Source organism: Zootoca vivipara, chromosome 15, assembly GCF_965207765.1.
Source record: "Zootoca vivipara chromosome 15, rZooViv2.hap1.1, whole genome shotgun sequence".
NCBI classification, from domain to species: Eukaryota; Metazoa; Chordata; class Lepidosauria; order Squamata; family Lacertidae; genus Zootoca; species Zootoca vivipara.
The window spans coordinates 41,204,986-41,221,585 of record NC_142598.1 but is presented as its reverse complement, the minus strand read 5'-3'; the positions used below and the strand labels follow the sequence as shown (position 1 = coordinate 41,221,585).

The following is a 16,600-nucleotide window of genomic DNA, read 5'->3' as shown; positions in this document are numbered from 1 at the left end:
GTTAATCATGAGCTCATTTCTCACAAGACATTTTCATGCAACTCACAGCTGTATTTGACTTTCCATTGACATTCTTATACAGGTTTCTATCTAGCCGTGTGAATCGTGTTTAAAGTGTCTCCAAAAAGTGTGCACACTTCCATTGCACGGGAGGAGCACACTCTTCGCCAGTCTTTCATGACTCTTGGTTTTAAAACCAGGATAATTATTGTCATAAAGTCAACAAGGTCCTTCTTAAGTCCATTTGCCAATGAATTATTTGCTTTTGATATCTTATGTCCTGAGGAGTCCTCTTTTTGAACACTGCATTCAAGTACAATATCAACATTCCCAACTGTCTGCAAGGCAAGACTTTTTTGCTCCACTCTAAAATGTTCTGCAATCCCTGGTTTCTCACATCTATGCTTAAAATTAATCTCCCCCCCCCTTTTTTTTTCTGCAATAAACATTCAGCACTATAAAGCCATGAAGTGGTAGCTATTTGGCATTTTCCAGTGAAGTGCAAGAAATAAAATAAGTTATGTCTTTATTGCTAAAGGATAGTAACAAGCAAAATCGCTTCTTTTATAATACAGTTACAAGGGCCATCATTCCTTCCTCTTGATACCCAGTAGTTCTGCCACATTGCTAAATATCACTGTAAATTGTCATTCTAAGAGGATGTGTTTAGTATTCTAGAGTCTGAGGAGTCCGATCTTTCATCATAGTCATCTTCTGTATAAATAGGCTGCTTGGAGACAATTGGGCATCCATCGTCAGGGATGGAGATCCTAGGATCTTCCGACGGCCGCGTAGGAAGCACTGGAGAACTTCGGAAGACGCTGGTGGTATTGGTGGAGAAAGGGCTGACATACTGAGACCTCAGCTGGTACTGCTGTTGCAGCGTCATGGTGTTCCACAAAGTGACATCGTTGGGCAGAAACGGGCTGGATTGGTTTCTTGCCAAAGTATTCCTCAGCATCAGCGGGTACCGAGGTGGCTGTGGGAACGGGTGCTGTAAGGGGACGGCCAGCGGATTGGGCACAACATTACTAGCATCAGCAGAAAACCTCAGCGTGTCTGGAACTCTGAAGGCAGACCCTACTGACCACTTGGAGGAAGAAATGGGATAGGAACCCAACGTGTGTTCAAAGAGGTGTCCATTTGAAGGCAAAACCAGACCTTCCGATTCTGCAGAAGTTCGGTCCCCCCCAGCTATGGAGGACCTGCTCGACAGAAGTACCTCAACCGCACTCACCAGGTCACCCCCACAACCCTTCAAGATTAATTCAAGCACGGTTGGCTTTTGGTTGGGAAATATCTTCTTTAACACCTCAAGGGGCGGCCGGTTGGCTTTCAAGCCAAAAGGCAGAGAAACTGTCCCTGACGGACCTTCAATGAGGAGGTGGTTTGGCTCTGGTTGGTACTTGGGGCTCTCAGGCCTGCTGTCGGCGCTGCTGCTGTTTTTCTGGATGGCGTAGCCTCCTTCATCCACGGACACAATCTCTGGGCTCTCTGGAGCGAAGCCACTCTTGGCTTTAGTCAAGTCTGGGGTGCTCCTTTGGTCGGCGTCTTTGTCACTATAGGTCTCGGCACTGTCCACTCCGCCGGCATCCCCCAGTCGATCTTCGGTCATGTCTGTAAAAGAGAGGGCAGATTTGTTATGCCAGAAACAGCTCTTCAAAGGAAGGGGAAGTTCCAGGAAGTACTGTATTAAAGGATGCGCTTGATAATAAATGAACCACCTGGAATGAACAAAGACATAGGATTCTTATCTCATTATACATGATCAAGCTTTCCTTAGCACCTCAGCCCTTGCTTTTCCCCTGCAAGACCAATTGCAGTCATTAACAGTCGTTAACAGTCATCAACAGGTTTACCACTCCTATCAGCCCATCACCCATTCCCATCACCCCCACCCTCTGAATATACATAAGGGTCTGGTGGCTTCTGTTTCAGTGTATCTGACGAAGTGTGCATGCACACGAAAGCTCATACCAAAATAAAAACTTAGTTGGTCTTTAAGGTGCTACTGAAGGAGTTTTTTTATTTTGTTTTGACTCAGACCAACACGGCTACCTACCTGTAACTTGATAATAAAGTCAGACTGCCGGTTCATCTACTCTTGCTCCGTCCCCATATCTGCTACCTTGAGGGTTGTTATGAACACAGCAAATCAAAAATGGACAGTGCTTTTTTTCTAAACAAAAAAAATGTTTAGGGGTACTCTTATTTTGACTCAAGAAAATCACCATTTTATAGTTCAAATCGGGAAAAATAAATACAGTAAATGGACAAAAGTACAAAGATTCACAAAATGTTTAGGGATATGCATACCCCGGGGGGGGGGGAGCACTGGAGATGGACATAGCAAAGCTATTCTGTCTGTCTCTGTGTCTCCCTATAATGAATATTGCAGACCAAAACCCCTCGCGCTATGGCAGTACCCTTTCATAGAATCAAAGGGCTGAGATGTACCCAACGGCAAGAGTGATTTGCGGCTCAAGATAATGTCAGAGTGAAGTACTCCTTTGTCGGCTGCATTGGAAGAGATACAGTGGTGCCTCGCTAGACGAATTTAATTCGTTCCATGGGTCTTTTCTTATAACGAAAAATTCGTCTAGCGAATCCCATAGGAATGCATTGAAATTTTTTTTATTTTTATTTTTTTGCCCATAGGAACGCATTAATTGAATTTCAATGCATTCCTATGGGAAACCGCGATTCGCTAGACGAATTTTTCATAAAACGAATTCGTCTAGCGAGGCAAGCTCCGCTCGAAAAATCCTTTCGTTAAGCGGAAATATCGTTAAGCAGGGCATTCGTTAAGCGAGGCCCCACTGTATTTGAAAAATCAGGCCACTGATCAGGAGTCGAACAATATGGAAAACCTCCAGGCCATCAGTCCCAGTTTTAAACTGTTGTATTTCTTAACCTCACCACAGTTAAACAACTCTTTGACTCTGTTTTCTGCTCCGTTCAACTTCACCCATATATTTGTGGCACATGGCCAAAAAAAGCCACACCCACAATATAGGGAGGGAGGAAACAGCTTCTGTACCTCCCGAGCTGCCCAGAAGAGGATATTGCACTCTAAGTGAAACCAGCTGAAATCCCCCATCTTCTTGTCGGCATTCATCTGTCTCGAGAAACAATGGAGTACACTTCCGGGGGTGAAGTCAAACCGTTGTGTTAGCAACAGTGAAGTGATCTCCCCAGGGTGCAAGCCTAGGCAATGTGCATGGAGGTTCTGGGCTGCCCAGACAACAAGACCCACCCCCTCACCCTCGCTGATGGGGTCCAAAGGAAAGCAGAGCAAGACGTTGGCCACTAGCTTGGAAGGAGGCGTAGAAGGCGCTGTCCAAATGTCTTAGGGACTCCACTCCGGATTTGGGTAGGCCTTAGTCCTTAGCCTTGTCTTCTCCCAAAGATGTGCCACAAGGTAGCAGAGGTTTAGGACCAGAGTTTTCTTTCTCCTAGATGGCCTCCCTTCCCAGGTGGACCACTTCCCTCTACAGCATGTGCAGAAACCACCTTCTTGACCCTTGGACCCACTCTTGGTCTAGTCCACTCAAACAGCCAAAGTCTGTCTTTGCATGCAGGGGAAACCCCTAACTCACCTGGTTTAGCTAACTCACCTGCACACAGCTCTTAAAGGTGCAGCGCTCTGTCCTCTCTCTCTCTCCCCTCTTCTGCATCTGGCCAGCCTGAATATGGTGACTACATAAGTTACTACTGTATACTAATCCTGTCCTTTTCCTTTATTGGATATCTTTGTAGAGCTCAACAAGCCACACCTTTCCATGACAAAAACCACAGAGGTGCAGAATGAGCTTAACAAAGGGAATGTTCGGTTTGTGTCCTCTCCAACTTTCCTTCATTTAGGCAGATTCTGTGGCGGTCATATCTCGATGCAATACTCTGTTTAAATAACCAAGCAGAAGCAGCAAAGAACCTATGAACACTCATGCCTTATGTTCTAACACATTGAGCTCTATACCCCAGCCCAAAAATGTTTATTTCCAAGTTTGTAAAATATGTACTCTTATTTAAGCTCATGTACCCTAGGACTCTCCCAACCACCAAATTTCTAAGGGCTGGAGGGTGAAGACTCATAAAACTATGAATCACAAAGGTGAATCATTATTAGGTCTGGAACATTTTCAGTGGGGTTTGAATGAAAGGCTTTGTGTTAAAAATTCTGCTAATATTTTGGCTGTTCTTGAAATTACACATCCAGTGCCTTGATATTCAATTGAGGAGGGCTACAAGGCATGGGGGGGGGGAGAGAGAGAGAGAGAGAGAGAGAGAGAGAGAGAGAGAGAGAGAGAGAGAGAGAGAGAGAGAGAGAGAGTCTGACTTACCAGAAATAGTTTTGATAAGATTACATGGTTGGTAAAATAACAGTTTTTATTAGAGCCACTCAGTATTCAGAATGCACTCTGCAAGGTTCCATGTTGCATAAAACACTTTCATACATGGGTCATTCATTGAAAAATATCTGTCAAAGAAACATGTATTCCACAGTTCCAGGTGTAAATTGGAACAAAGGACAATCCGCAGAAAACTTGATTGCCATTTGTTCCAACTTAGCGCAGGGCAAATGCAAAACCACTCAGATACACGCCTAGAAAGCAAGGGGGATTTTTGCCATTCTTTACATGGAACTCAAGGAAGTTCTTACAGGTCAAGTAGGGAACTTACATAGTGACTGAAAATATTTGCATTCATATATGATTCTATTTTGTCTTATACCTGATAAATCTATATACCTTAACTCTCTGAACAGCAGTTCCAGCTGAAGGACTTAATGTTTAGCTATTATTTATTGCTCTATTATTCATTTTTATGTTGCCTTGCATATATCAAACTGTATCCTACCGGTAGTTAATTCTTCATTGAAACTAGTAGTCATCCAGAGTGTAAGTTGAAACCTAACTTTGCTTAGAGGTCAAACTGATTAAACATATTTTCTTTTTTATGAAATGAAACTGCTTTGCACCCAGGATTCCACACATGCCTCTAATGGCTGTTCTGACACACTTCAGTTTTGCATTTTCTAAAACTGAACACTTGAAATATAGCACATTTGTTATTGGATTTGAGGCAGGTTTGGAGTCAAGTCCACAAGCAGTTTCCTCAAAAGTAGTGGAGCGTCTCCTTTAGGTAAAACAAAGTTAATAATAACTTGGACAGATTAGACCCTAACAACAAAATGTTGTGCAAACTGTTCTTTATGAGCAACAGAAAGAGAAAAGGCATCTGATTTCCACTATCGCTTTTTATTTTAAAACATTGCACTTGATCGCTTTGTTCCTTTTAACATTTTACGCATGTCAGTTGTTTCTCGTTGAGGTGACACTTCTTTGACATTGTGCATACTCCTGGATCTGCCAAGGAAGCTCAAATGATTTATTCCTGAAATAAATAACTGAACTTATCCCAAATGAATTTATTCCATTGGTTTGTACTGGCTGTCGCTTTTCTGGTAAACAATTTGCAGCCTTCATTGCTTTCCACTGTCCATCCAAGGGGTCACCTTCTATGCAGCTTCCTATTGTAGTTTAGAATATAGATATATTCACACTCACCCACTGCAGATTGGACGCCACGTGCCAAAGTCGTGTAACACTTTGGTGGTTCTGAATCTGTGTGTCCTCAGAGAGACAGGCCTCCAGAGCTGGCCCTCTTTTCAAGAAGCAACAGTCTAGTCGGAGGGAGTTCTCCGGGACATTTGATGGATGAAGATTTCCTCCTCCCCTCCCCTCAAAGCCGTTAAGGAGAAAGTGCTGACTAGCTGGCAGGGAAGAATTTCTCATCAATGCTTTTTGATTGTATTTTGCAAACAAAATGCCTGTTGCCTGGTAACATTTCACTTGAGCCTGACCTTCCCCAAAAGTTATTGCTATCAGATTCGATTTACACTGTCCTCCCATGATTACTGTAATCTTTTAAACTGGGAAGTTCATTTATCAGGGAGGCAGGGAGTGTGAGTCAATCGTGCTTCTATCCATCAGATTTATAAGCTTCTCGCAGCTCAGAGGAGCTTCTGTTCTCAGGCCACGTCCCTCCCAAACCATCTGGAAATGCCGAACTGCCTCTGGACTTCAGCAGTACTTTTTCCTGTGGGAATGTTCAGGGAGGCAGGAGAGGATATATTGTTTATTAATATCCTTCCTAACTTGCGCTAGCAAGTTCCTTTACTTAGCAGAGTTTACATTCCCCCTTTACATGCACAGCAGGTAGCTGGTTGCGGGCTTGTGTAAGCCTCTCACTATCATACAATTCAGTATTGAATTGTATGTTACTGGTAAGTTCCCTTTTATCCCTCTTAAAAGAATAAACCCACCACAATCTTGTATAAAGTATATACCGTAAAAGTAGTTTACTCACATTCTGTTCACAGTTGGATCCCAGAAGGCAGACTTAGTGACGAAGTATATACATGTGGATCTATCCCAGGCTTCCTCAACCTCGGCCCTCCAGATGTTTTTGGCCTACAGCTCCCATGATCCCTAGCTAGCAGGACCAGTGGTCAGGGATTATAGGAATTGTAGTCTCAAAACATCTGGAGGGCCAAGGTTGAGGAAGCCTGATCTATCCCATACACTGGGTAATCCCAGTGTCCTGGGATTTTTAGCATATCTAGCTAAAAAGCTGGCCCAACGACAGAGGAAGTCAAAAAGTGTGAGAGTGTAGCGTGCCCTGTACTTTTGTTACCTGGACAGGTAAGGTCACAACCACCTCTTGTCACATGCAGAAGAAGTATGTCCCAGGCAGGAGGAAAGAGGAAGTTTTTGACTGGCTGGACCAAACATTTTCCCCACATGTGCACTCTAGGAAAACAAGGAATGTTGTACTTGACTGCTACCGGTACTTATGTATCACATTCCACATTTCCAAAGTGAAGGAGAGGCCAATGAATCCCTCTAGGGTTGTGTTGCCTGTAACGCAAGACACAAATCTCATAGGATGCTTAAAAAGGTAAAGGTAAAGGGACCCTGACCATTAGGTCCAGTCGTGACCGACTCTGGGGTTGCGCGCTCATCTCGCATTATTAGGGACTCACAAATGCAGGGCTGGGGGACCTGTGGCCCTGCACATGCAGGTGGACCAGCTTCCATCAGTCCCAGACAGCATGGCCAATGGCCAAGGATTATGGGAGTTATAGCAAAGGTTGATCTAAGGAAGCACGGTTGGTTTGGTTGCACCGGGTGCAAGGCTTCTGGGGTGCTACAGAAGACAAGAGGCGGGGTGCCGGATTTTGGCGCTGCACATGGCGCCACTGGCATTTGAGGTGCCAAGGTCCGCCACTGGTTATAGTTCCACACCGAGGGGTAGTGGGGCAGGCAGGTAGGGACAAAACACCGCCACTTTTCCCACAACATGATGTCATCTCATGGGACACTAGTTGCCAGTCCTTTTCTCCGGGAGAAACCCACCAAATCACTTAAGCAGATGAAGAGGAAGGTTACATTAGCATAGGAATTAAAGTGCCACTTTTATTTGGAAAAATTCCCAAGTCATTTTACCATGACCAACCAAATTGTCAACTGATTGTGTTGGGACTAAAAAAAAAGAAAGAAAAATGACTAAGGTTTTCTTTCAGCTGCAGAATTTATACTGATAACTCCTCAAAGCAATTATACTTCCCCCCAGAGAGAGATGCTATCCAGACTGTTTAATAAAAAAATTCCTTCAGTAGCACCTTAAAGACCAACTAAGTTTTTATTTTGGTATGAGCTTTCGTGTGCATGCACACTTCTTCAGACACCTCTTCTGAAGAAGTGTGCATGCACACGAAAGCTCATACCAAAATAAAAACTTAGTTGGTCTTTAAGGTGCTACTGAAGGAATTTTTTTATTTTACTTCGATCCAGACCAACACGGCTACCTACCTGTAACCAGACTGTTTAAGTCAGATATAAGCCTAGTTAAGGGACCAGCTTTCATTTAAGCAGATGTTGGCATGACATGTTATGAACTCTGCCCTGTGATCTGTTGGAGGAAGGTGGTAGTCATTGCTTCTTGATCCCAGAATCCTGAATGTGTAACCTGTTATCTGTAGTACCTGCAGGGGGAGGGGGGGCACTTGCTCAGATATCCTGAAACTTCCAGGAGGAAAAGAAGAGATTTATTCAGCCTTCAATCGGCCCATAAGGGAAATGAGTCCCGAAGCTGACCTCATCATGGCTGCAACATCTGCTTAATTTTTGCACACCTTCACTCCTCATCACTCCCTGCTTTGTGTTAACATCTTGCCTGATGAAGATTTCTGAAGAATTTGAAAGCTTGCCACACTCTTTTGATATTTTGGTTGGTTCCAATGAAGGAAATGTCCAGCTGTTCATTTCACAGGCCTTCAGTTTCAAGGAACTTAGGCTGGACAAAATTGGCTTAATTGTAAATAAAAAATAAAAATTGTCCAATAATACTTCTAATTACAGCACTGACACTTTTTTGTAAAAACAAGGCACTGAACACAAGGTCACTTGCAAGAGCACAACTTTCTTCTGAATTTCACTCCTCCTCTTTAAGCCCACAGAACAAGCGATGCTGCAGGTGATTAAGATGTTTTGTTTTATAAACCAAACCATGAGAACAGAAAACCTCCACTACCCCACAATAAAGGATTTATTACATTGTTTAGAATATTTAGATGGGTGTTAGGGACAAGAATACAGTATAACAGAAACAGATATATAACCTCAGAACACGTAAAAATCTTTTAAGTAATATATTTCCATTCATTCATACTGGGGAAAAATAGGATAAAAATAGTAAACACTTATCTGCAGGAGGATGCAAGCAATCTCTGGAATCCCTCTCCCGCTTCTAAGACTTTTGGATTGAATTTAAATGTTTAAACTTACCTCTCCCTTTTCAGGGAGAGCCACTACATTGACATGTCTGTGCAAGCACAAATCAACCCCCTTCAATTAAACTGTTCTCTTCTTCTTCTTCTTCTTCTTCTTTTATTAAATTTTTATTTAAAGTCAGCAGCAAAATATTGGAGGGTGGGGGAGAATTGTGGGTCCCCTCGCAGAAAGAAGGGAATCAATGTATCACGGGCCCTGAAATATTCAACGGAGGACTTAAGGCAGGAACTGCTAACCACATATAATAGAGAAAATCTTTAAAACAGCCATGTGTCTGAGTTACGTACGTGTAGATTCATACTCCAGAACTTTGCACACATCGTTTAGAACCGGATTGGAGCAGCTGGAATCGCGCTAAAGACGAAGTATGCAGATAGCAAGTTTTCTTTTTATCTACACGTCTCGCTATTTCATTCTCTCCCAAACCTTAGCTGCTTTTCAGCTATGTTATTGACAATTGACAATTTCTCAGTGGGAAATCCCATTTAAATCAAGAGGTCTTCCTCCCAAGCAAACTGGGACCGGATAATTGCAGCCTTATGGAGAGCAATCCTAAACATGTTAAGCGGAAGTGAACCCCACTGATCTTACAAGGCAACCCTATGCATGTTTACTCAGGAGTAAGCCCTATCGATCAGACGTTCTCCTAGAACTGCAGCCTTACTCCACAGTGCGAGTGTTTAGGATTGTAGCCTCGGTTTGCTTACTGAAAACTTTAAGGCTGCGAGCCTGCTAAGCACATTTACTTGGACGGGGGAGGGGACAAAGAGGGGCGGGGGGGATGAAACCCCAGAGCACACTCTTAATGCTTTCCCCCTAAAGTCCTACTAGCTGTAGTCAAAATGCTTGCAGATTCGGAGGCAAACTGGAGGAGAAGCTCAGTCGGTAGGTAGACCATTCAATCTTGTAGGGATGTGTATAGAAACTAGGAGATGATAGATATATATTTAGGTATTGTCATTCCTTCCTCGCGTTTGTAAATTCAGCAGAATGTATCCCTTTGCATCTTAAAATGAGGAAGCTTAGACTAGTTTTAGCCTGATGGTTTAAGTAATCCAGGATTCTTTTAAGGCAGACTGGATCCCCCTGGTATTCTCCCCCTCAATTTTCTCCCCTTAAAACAATAATCACACAAACAGTCTTGCGAGAGGTAAAAAATAACATTTACTCACTCGGAATACTTGTTGAAGAGTAGGCCTAACTGATAACAGCAGCTTTGTGCAGGAGGCCTTAAAATGGTAACCAGATTACAAAGACATACTGTACTTTAGTCTGGTTTAAAATGGTGTCTGAGCAATGGAGCTACAATGATCTGCATTGCTGAGATGAAGTTGAAAGGGCAAAGGGCAGAGAGGAAGTGCCCAGCCAGGTGAGGAGATTATAGGAATGGATACGCCTTCCCCTAACAGAGCACTGTAGGAGCGTCGCTCAGAGGGAATTTACAAGGCTTCAGAAGCTCCTATCATGCGCCTATGTAGCTAACATGCATCGTTGGTTTGACTGCATTGTAAAAATCCCACAAATCTCAGGGTCGTGGGTTCGAGCCCATTGAGCAAAAAGTTTCCTTCATTTTAGGGGGTTGGGCTAGATGACCCTCGGGTTCCCTTCCAACTCTACTATTCTGTTATTCTTTTTATGCCAATTCTTTTTTATTGATTTTCCATAATTTTTAACAAATTGTCACCAGGCTATTACAAATTAATACACAATTTAAATTCATGCTTATTGAGTAGCGCGCATTTCCAAAAGTGGGGCGGGAATCAAGTGGGACTACTTATTCTGTATCCATAGGGAATGGTGACTATTCGTTCCAAAGAACCCTCTGGAACTGGAGTGTGGAACGCGGTGTGCTGGCCACGCAAGGCTGCAATCCTGCCCAGAGTTACGCGGAAACATTCATTCGGATTTTCGGAATTTTTTTTTTAAAAAAACCTAACTTCTTCCCAGTGCATCGCGTATATAAGTGAAAACTGAAGGGGACAATGTCGCGCGCCCCTTCCCCCCCCCCCAAAAAAGAAAAACCGGACAGTTGAGGTTTCGCCGTGTGCTGCAGTATTTTTTTTGGCCCCGAAATATCTAAATGCCCTGCAGGTCCGGAAACTTTCGTGGAGACGCGGGGGCTTACATGAATCATCCCCACCTCTGCCCTGAATAATAAGGACCCTGGGCACAAACTTTCCCCTCGCCCGCCTCGCCCCTTTACGCAGCGCCGCAGCCCTGGCCCCCTCGGAGCAAGGCCGACGGCTCCAGGGCTGGGTTCGAGTTCTACAGCCTCTCCCTCTCTTAGGCACAGAAGCAGCCTTGTCTAAAAAGACAATGGGGTGGAGAGGGCATGCCACACTTTTCTTTGTATGTGGCGCATCCCGGGCACGCTTTCCAGAGGCCGAAATGCGCTCAGGTACCCAACGTCCGGGCGGAAAGCCTTCGAGGAAAGGCGCCGCTAGTTCCCAAGGAGCTGGTGCGCTCGATAGTCAAACGCATCTGCGAGTCTCTCCTTTTCGAGAAAAAGGCGCCGCCAGGTTTAATGGAAAATCCCCAAAAAGTTCCCTGACACAATCCGCCACGAAAGGGCCACGGCAGTTGTACGAAAACCAGCATTCCGTGTGCTAACTCCGCACACGCCCTCATCACCAACGTCTAACCTTGAGAAGGAAGGCGACGCAGCGTACTCCTGAACTGTTGTTACACGAAAGTAACCTCGCTTCATTTCGAAAAAGACTTGGAAACCGAGGAACGTCTGAGTTTAAGGTCGCCAGGCCTAGGATGAGGCAGGGAGAGGCCCCGAGATCCGCCACGCGCCACCTGGAAGCCAGTTCCGGATCAGGCCCACATCTTGAAGTCAAAAAGCGCTCGTTTCCTACTCAACGGGCGTCATTGGGGTCTGGGGATCGAGGAATAAGTTGGCTTCAACGAGGGGCATCCAAAGTGCAGGGCAAGATAGATCCGGCGGCGCGCCTCACGCCTTTGCTTCCAAGTGCAATGGAACTCCGGAGAAGTCCATTGTCTTCAGGGGGTCTTCTCTGAGCAAGACTAGCGTTGCGTTAGATGCCACCCATGGATCTTCATGCGAAATCAGCGCAGTTATATGTTCAATCCCCGTGCCTGGAGCTCAGAGCCCGTTCCTCTGCATGTTTACTCGGAGGTCTGGCCCACCAAGTTTAATAGGTCTCTCTCGAGTAGAGGATACTGTCGATACAATTTTTATTTTTTAACTTCCTGCCCCTTATCACATAAAAAATAATTAAACGCACATTGGCAGCCTCCTAATTGTTTGATGGGCTAAGAGAGAGAAGGGTTTATTTACCTATTTTAGGGAGGGGCAACAAAACTAAATTGACAGTTTTACAACAATTCCAGTCGGCCCAGAATGTAGCAGGTCTGATAGCCAGCAGAACACGATGCTGGGCGCATATTAATCCTATTTCAGAAGCGCTCCCAACCCTTCCTGGCGCTCTTCGGAACTGGTTATGCTCTCAATGCCTTAAACGTCTGGTCTGGATGCCCGAGAGGGCCTTTTTCGTGTGGGACTCGCTGTTCCCACTTGTCGAGGGAAGGCAATTCTGCTTAGGTAAGCGAGCTTTTTATTAGCCTTTTTTCGTAATCCGGACTCTGCGAAGTTTTAAATGTTTGGTTATTTAAAATGATTGTACTGTAATTGTTTTGTTATGAATGTTGTATTGGTTAGTGGGGGTGATGGTAAGCTGTTAGCTGCCCTGGAAATGCACCAGATAAAGTTATTTAAAGAAATAAAGATTAGGAAGGTTAAACGTTTAATTTATAATGATGAAGGTGAGTGTGAGCTTGGAGACCGAGGACATCACCAAGAAGGAAACTGTCTACAACGAATATACTCCGGGTTACATACACTCTCTCCCCCGCCTTGTTTCCCCGCCTCCTCTTTCATTTTCCAATTAAGCAGCAAAGGTTATTTCTACAAAGTCCCCTGCAAGCTAGCAGAGTACTTTGAAACCGATAAAAGTCGTGAGAGGGGCCTTGATCTTGCGCGTAGCCGGCTCTCTCCACACACCCGCGCGCGCACAACAAAATCACACTTGACAAAGGAAAACAAGGGCTATAATCGTTTCCTGATGGAACTGGCGGGACCAGGGCGGCTTGTGAGTCTCTCTGAATTTCCTAGAATGGGCCGCGGAGGTGATGGCGCAGGTTCCGCGCAGAAACAGCTGCCGAAGTGGCAGATAAACCTCATAAATCTTCTCCCAGGGAAGATCCTGTGAGGTCCTGAGGGGATTTTCCGTTACCCTTACGCATTAGTTCGTTACAGCCTTTATTTGCAGCGCCGCAGGACTGCTGCTGCAGCAGCGGAATCAGCGGGACCCTGAGCGCCGACGGGTCTTCAATTTCAGCAGGATGTTGTCTAGTTTTAGGACTCTCTATTTGTCGCAGTCTCCTCGCCGATTTGACGCAGGTCGGGGACTTGTGGCCTGAATCTTTCCTGTTTCCACCAAGTTTCTGCAGCAGTGGGTGTTTTAAAAGCCTACTCCGGCTGCTATCCATAAACAGGGCAGACAAACACTTTGATTCTAAGCTCACACCTGGCTCCCCAAGTCTTTGCATTATCTGCAACAAAGCTTGCCCTGCGATCCTATGCATGCTTACCAGGGAGAAAGGCCTACTCACCAAGTAAATGTGGATAGGATTGGGCAGTAAGTCCCTGCTGCTTACTGTCCGAGGCTTGGTGCAGTTAGGCGCGCTGAATCTGCGCAACATTGAACTTCCCAGCGGCTGCACAGGCTCAGGGACTGCACGACGCCGGCTTAAGTACAGTGCAATCCTGAATACGACCACTCAGAAAGCTCGATGGTCCTTACAAGAGGACAAGTCCCAGGGGCCTTTTACTCAGGATCCGTTTTAAGTGCCGAACCTGCGTACATTGCACGAGCTCTTCTTCCTCCAGAGCACAGCAGCTCAGGTCGTACAGCCAAACAAGAAAACTGTCCGTTTCTCACGCTAAAAATATTGCCATTGAGGCACTAACCCGCATGTCACAGCTCAGTCTCTCTGGTTACGGTCTTTGATATTTCCCCCACTTCTTCCAACTATTAAATTCCCTGGATCGACAGGAATGTAAATTGCAGTCTCCTCCTGGCCTCCCCAAACAGCATCTCCTCGCCAGTCGCTTCCGATTAGCTAAGTGCTGCGGTCCGCCTGTTTTTCCAAAGCCAAGCCATGGAGTCCCTACTTTTGAAAAGTGTGATATATTTCTATGGGAGTTTTTGTTATGTGACTCGCTCCATTGGCGGTGGCTTATGCGGACTCCCCGGGCTTCACGGACCACCTGTTGGGCACTGGGAAGAAGCAGACTGGACCGAGAGGGGGTCGGGCTGGTTTTATTTATTTTTTAAACGAACCCGCAAACAGCAGCTACTTGGCCACCGAGGAGCAGCAAAGTCCCTGACTCAGCATTGAGGGATCCCCTGGATCCTTGGCTCCAGTCCGCCCCCTTGGAGTAGCCCCCCCCCCAGGATTCGGCTTCACAGGGCGAAGCGCGCAAAGGGACGTCAACCTCTGCAGTCAAGATCGCGACAGGATCGAGCAGATCCCACGAGTTGTTACCATATTGGAAGCGGAGGCCCCCACAGAGCTCAGGGAGACTTACTCCCCAGTCGGGGAGTTTAGAGTTCACCCTGGACGGATAGGGACACCTCATCTGTACCGAGGTCTCTGAGCAATGTCCTGGGGGGGGGGGTCGAAATATTCTGAAATATCAGGTTCCAAATGGCCGGAGGAAGATGTCCCCGGGTCCTTGCGAGGGGACACCTCTATTCACACCTTTATTCACGGGCGGGGAAGGAGGAAGAATCGCTGTGGAGGCGCTGCCCGGCTCCTTCGGCGCCCCTTGACGGCAAGGGGGCTGAGGCGCCCCATGTTTGGTGACCTGGGAGTAAGCATCACTAGACCCAACAGCGCTTTCTTCTGAGTAAACACGCGCAGTGTTGTACTGCGTGGACATATCGCTTCTTTGCTTAAGAAAAGCTCACCGACGGCCCTTGGGTGGGGGTGGTCTCTTCTCAGTTTCTGCCTTGTTGTCCCAAAAAGAACTGGCGCCCTTGGGAAAGAGGAGCGTCCGCGGATGCCGGCGAGGCGGAGATCGAGGAAGAGCCCAGTCGCGTCCCTTGTTCCGCTCCTGCCCTCGGCTTCGCGCACCGCAGCTTTCCACCCCAAAATCCGATCCCGTTTGGGAAGAGAAGAGCTTGCCCCGCCTCTGCCTGTCCTCACGGCGCGTCTTAGATGTATGACAGCAGACGAGCACTCTTGGCATGCTCAGAGTCTCCCTCGCTCCCTGGAGAACGGGACACGCCGCCCGGCCAAGGAAAGCCGTCGAGGGGCCAAAGGGGGGGACTCTAGTTGCCTCCCAAGTAGGAGGCGGGAGAAGACGCGTTTCCTCCGCAGCTCAGCGCCCACTTCCCAATGCAGACCGTTCCCCCGCCCCCGCTTTGCTCTTCCCCTTTCCTTACCGACGGCAGGAGAAAGAGGCCGCCGCACACCAGAGATAAACCTCCCCACTCCCCACCCCCGCGAAGTTTCCCAAGGCCCGGTGAAAGTTGTGTCGTTGTGAGCCCCTTCCCAGATCAGACTTGGGCGCGCCGGGAATCTCCTGATTCCCTTTAGCAGTACCCCTTTAGCCAAGACAATGCCCCTTTAGCCTTTAGTCGGACCCCGACGGCATATAGTTTAAGCCGGAGAGCGACTTGCAGCTAAATCTCCACTAGATTTCAACCGGATTTGTTTTTTATGTCAGCGAAGTTACGACGGCTGCCTAGAGTTCCACTTCGGAAAGAGCCACGGTCCTCCCCACCGTGTCCCCTCTCTATGTCTGCGGGAACTATGTTGTGCGGGCCCCGCCGCCTCTCCGAGTTCCGCGGCTGAGATGTGGTTCGGCCGCCTGCGCCCCCGAAGCCACGGTGTCAAAGCAGCCTAGTTGAAGCCCCTCGCCCCACTGGTTGCCTCTGAGCGCCTTGCCCCCCCCCGCAACCCCCTCATCCGCACTTACCTGCTTTGGGCAGTTGCGGCGGCTGGGCGGCGGCGGGCTGCTCGGAAGCCCAGCGGAGGGCGGCGGCGGCCAGCTCCATGGGCGGGCGATGCGGTGTGCCTGGGGGTCCCTCCGAGGCGGCGACAGCGGCTGCAGCGGCTCCTGCTCCCGGGTGTCCCGTGGTCGTGGCCCCAGCCGAGCCGGGCGCGGCGGCGGCGGGCAGGGCGCGCAGAGCGTCGGGGATGAGGCTCTCGAGGCTCTCGTTGGCCTGCTGCCTGCGCAGCGCCACTTGCGCGGCCATGACGCGCTGCCGCTCGATGATGAGGATGCACTTCTCGCACGTGCAGTCCTTGAAGCGGCAGTAGCGCTTGTGGCCCTTCAACCACGACAGCACGCCGTGGTTGCGGCAGCGCGCGCACTTGGGCGTCCGTTGCAGGGGCGCCCGCGCCGGAGGCGCCACCGGGCCGCCCATGTACAAGTAGGGCGAGCCGTAGCCGTTCATGGCGCGCTGACAGGGCCCAGGCGCGCGGGCACGGCGGCGGGAAGACAGGCGGGTGCGCAAGCCGGGGAGCGCAGCCTCGACAGCAGTCCCAGAACACCCGCTACGGCCTCCCGTCGCTCGCCTGCCGCATCCTCACGCACAAGGCGGAGCTGGAGTACCGCTGGCAGACGGGCTACGGGCTTGCCCGCCTCTCCCGCGACGCTCCTCCTCCTCCGCGGCTGCGCTTCTTGCTCTCGTCGACCAGGCAGC

At 47.8% G+C, this 16,600-nt stretch overlaps 1 protein-coding gene across 1 annotated transcript; it reads right to left on the bottom strand.

Annotated features, from left to right (window-relative positions):
- Window positions 1–652: 652 nt before the first annotated feature.
- Window positions 653–16,351, bottom strand: DMRT3 (doublesex and mab-3 related transcription factor 3). The gene is made up of 2 exons (XM_035097358.1): window positions 15,871–16,351; window positions 653–1,617 (listed from the first exon to the last, which is right to left on the bottom strand). Exons 1-2 carry the CDS (start codon window positions 16,349–16,351, stop codon window positions 653–655), a joined length of 1,446 nt encoding a protein of 481 aa, XP_034953249.1.
- Window positions 16,352–16,600: the final 249 nt, after the last annotated feature.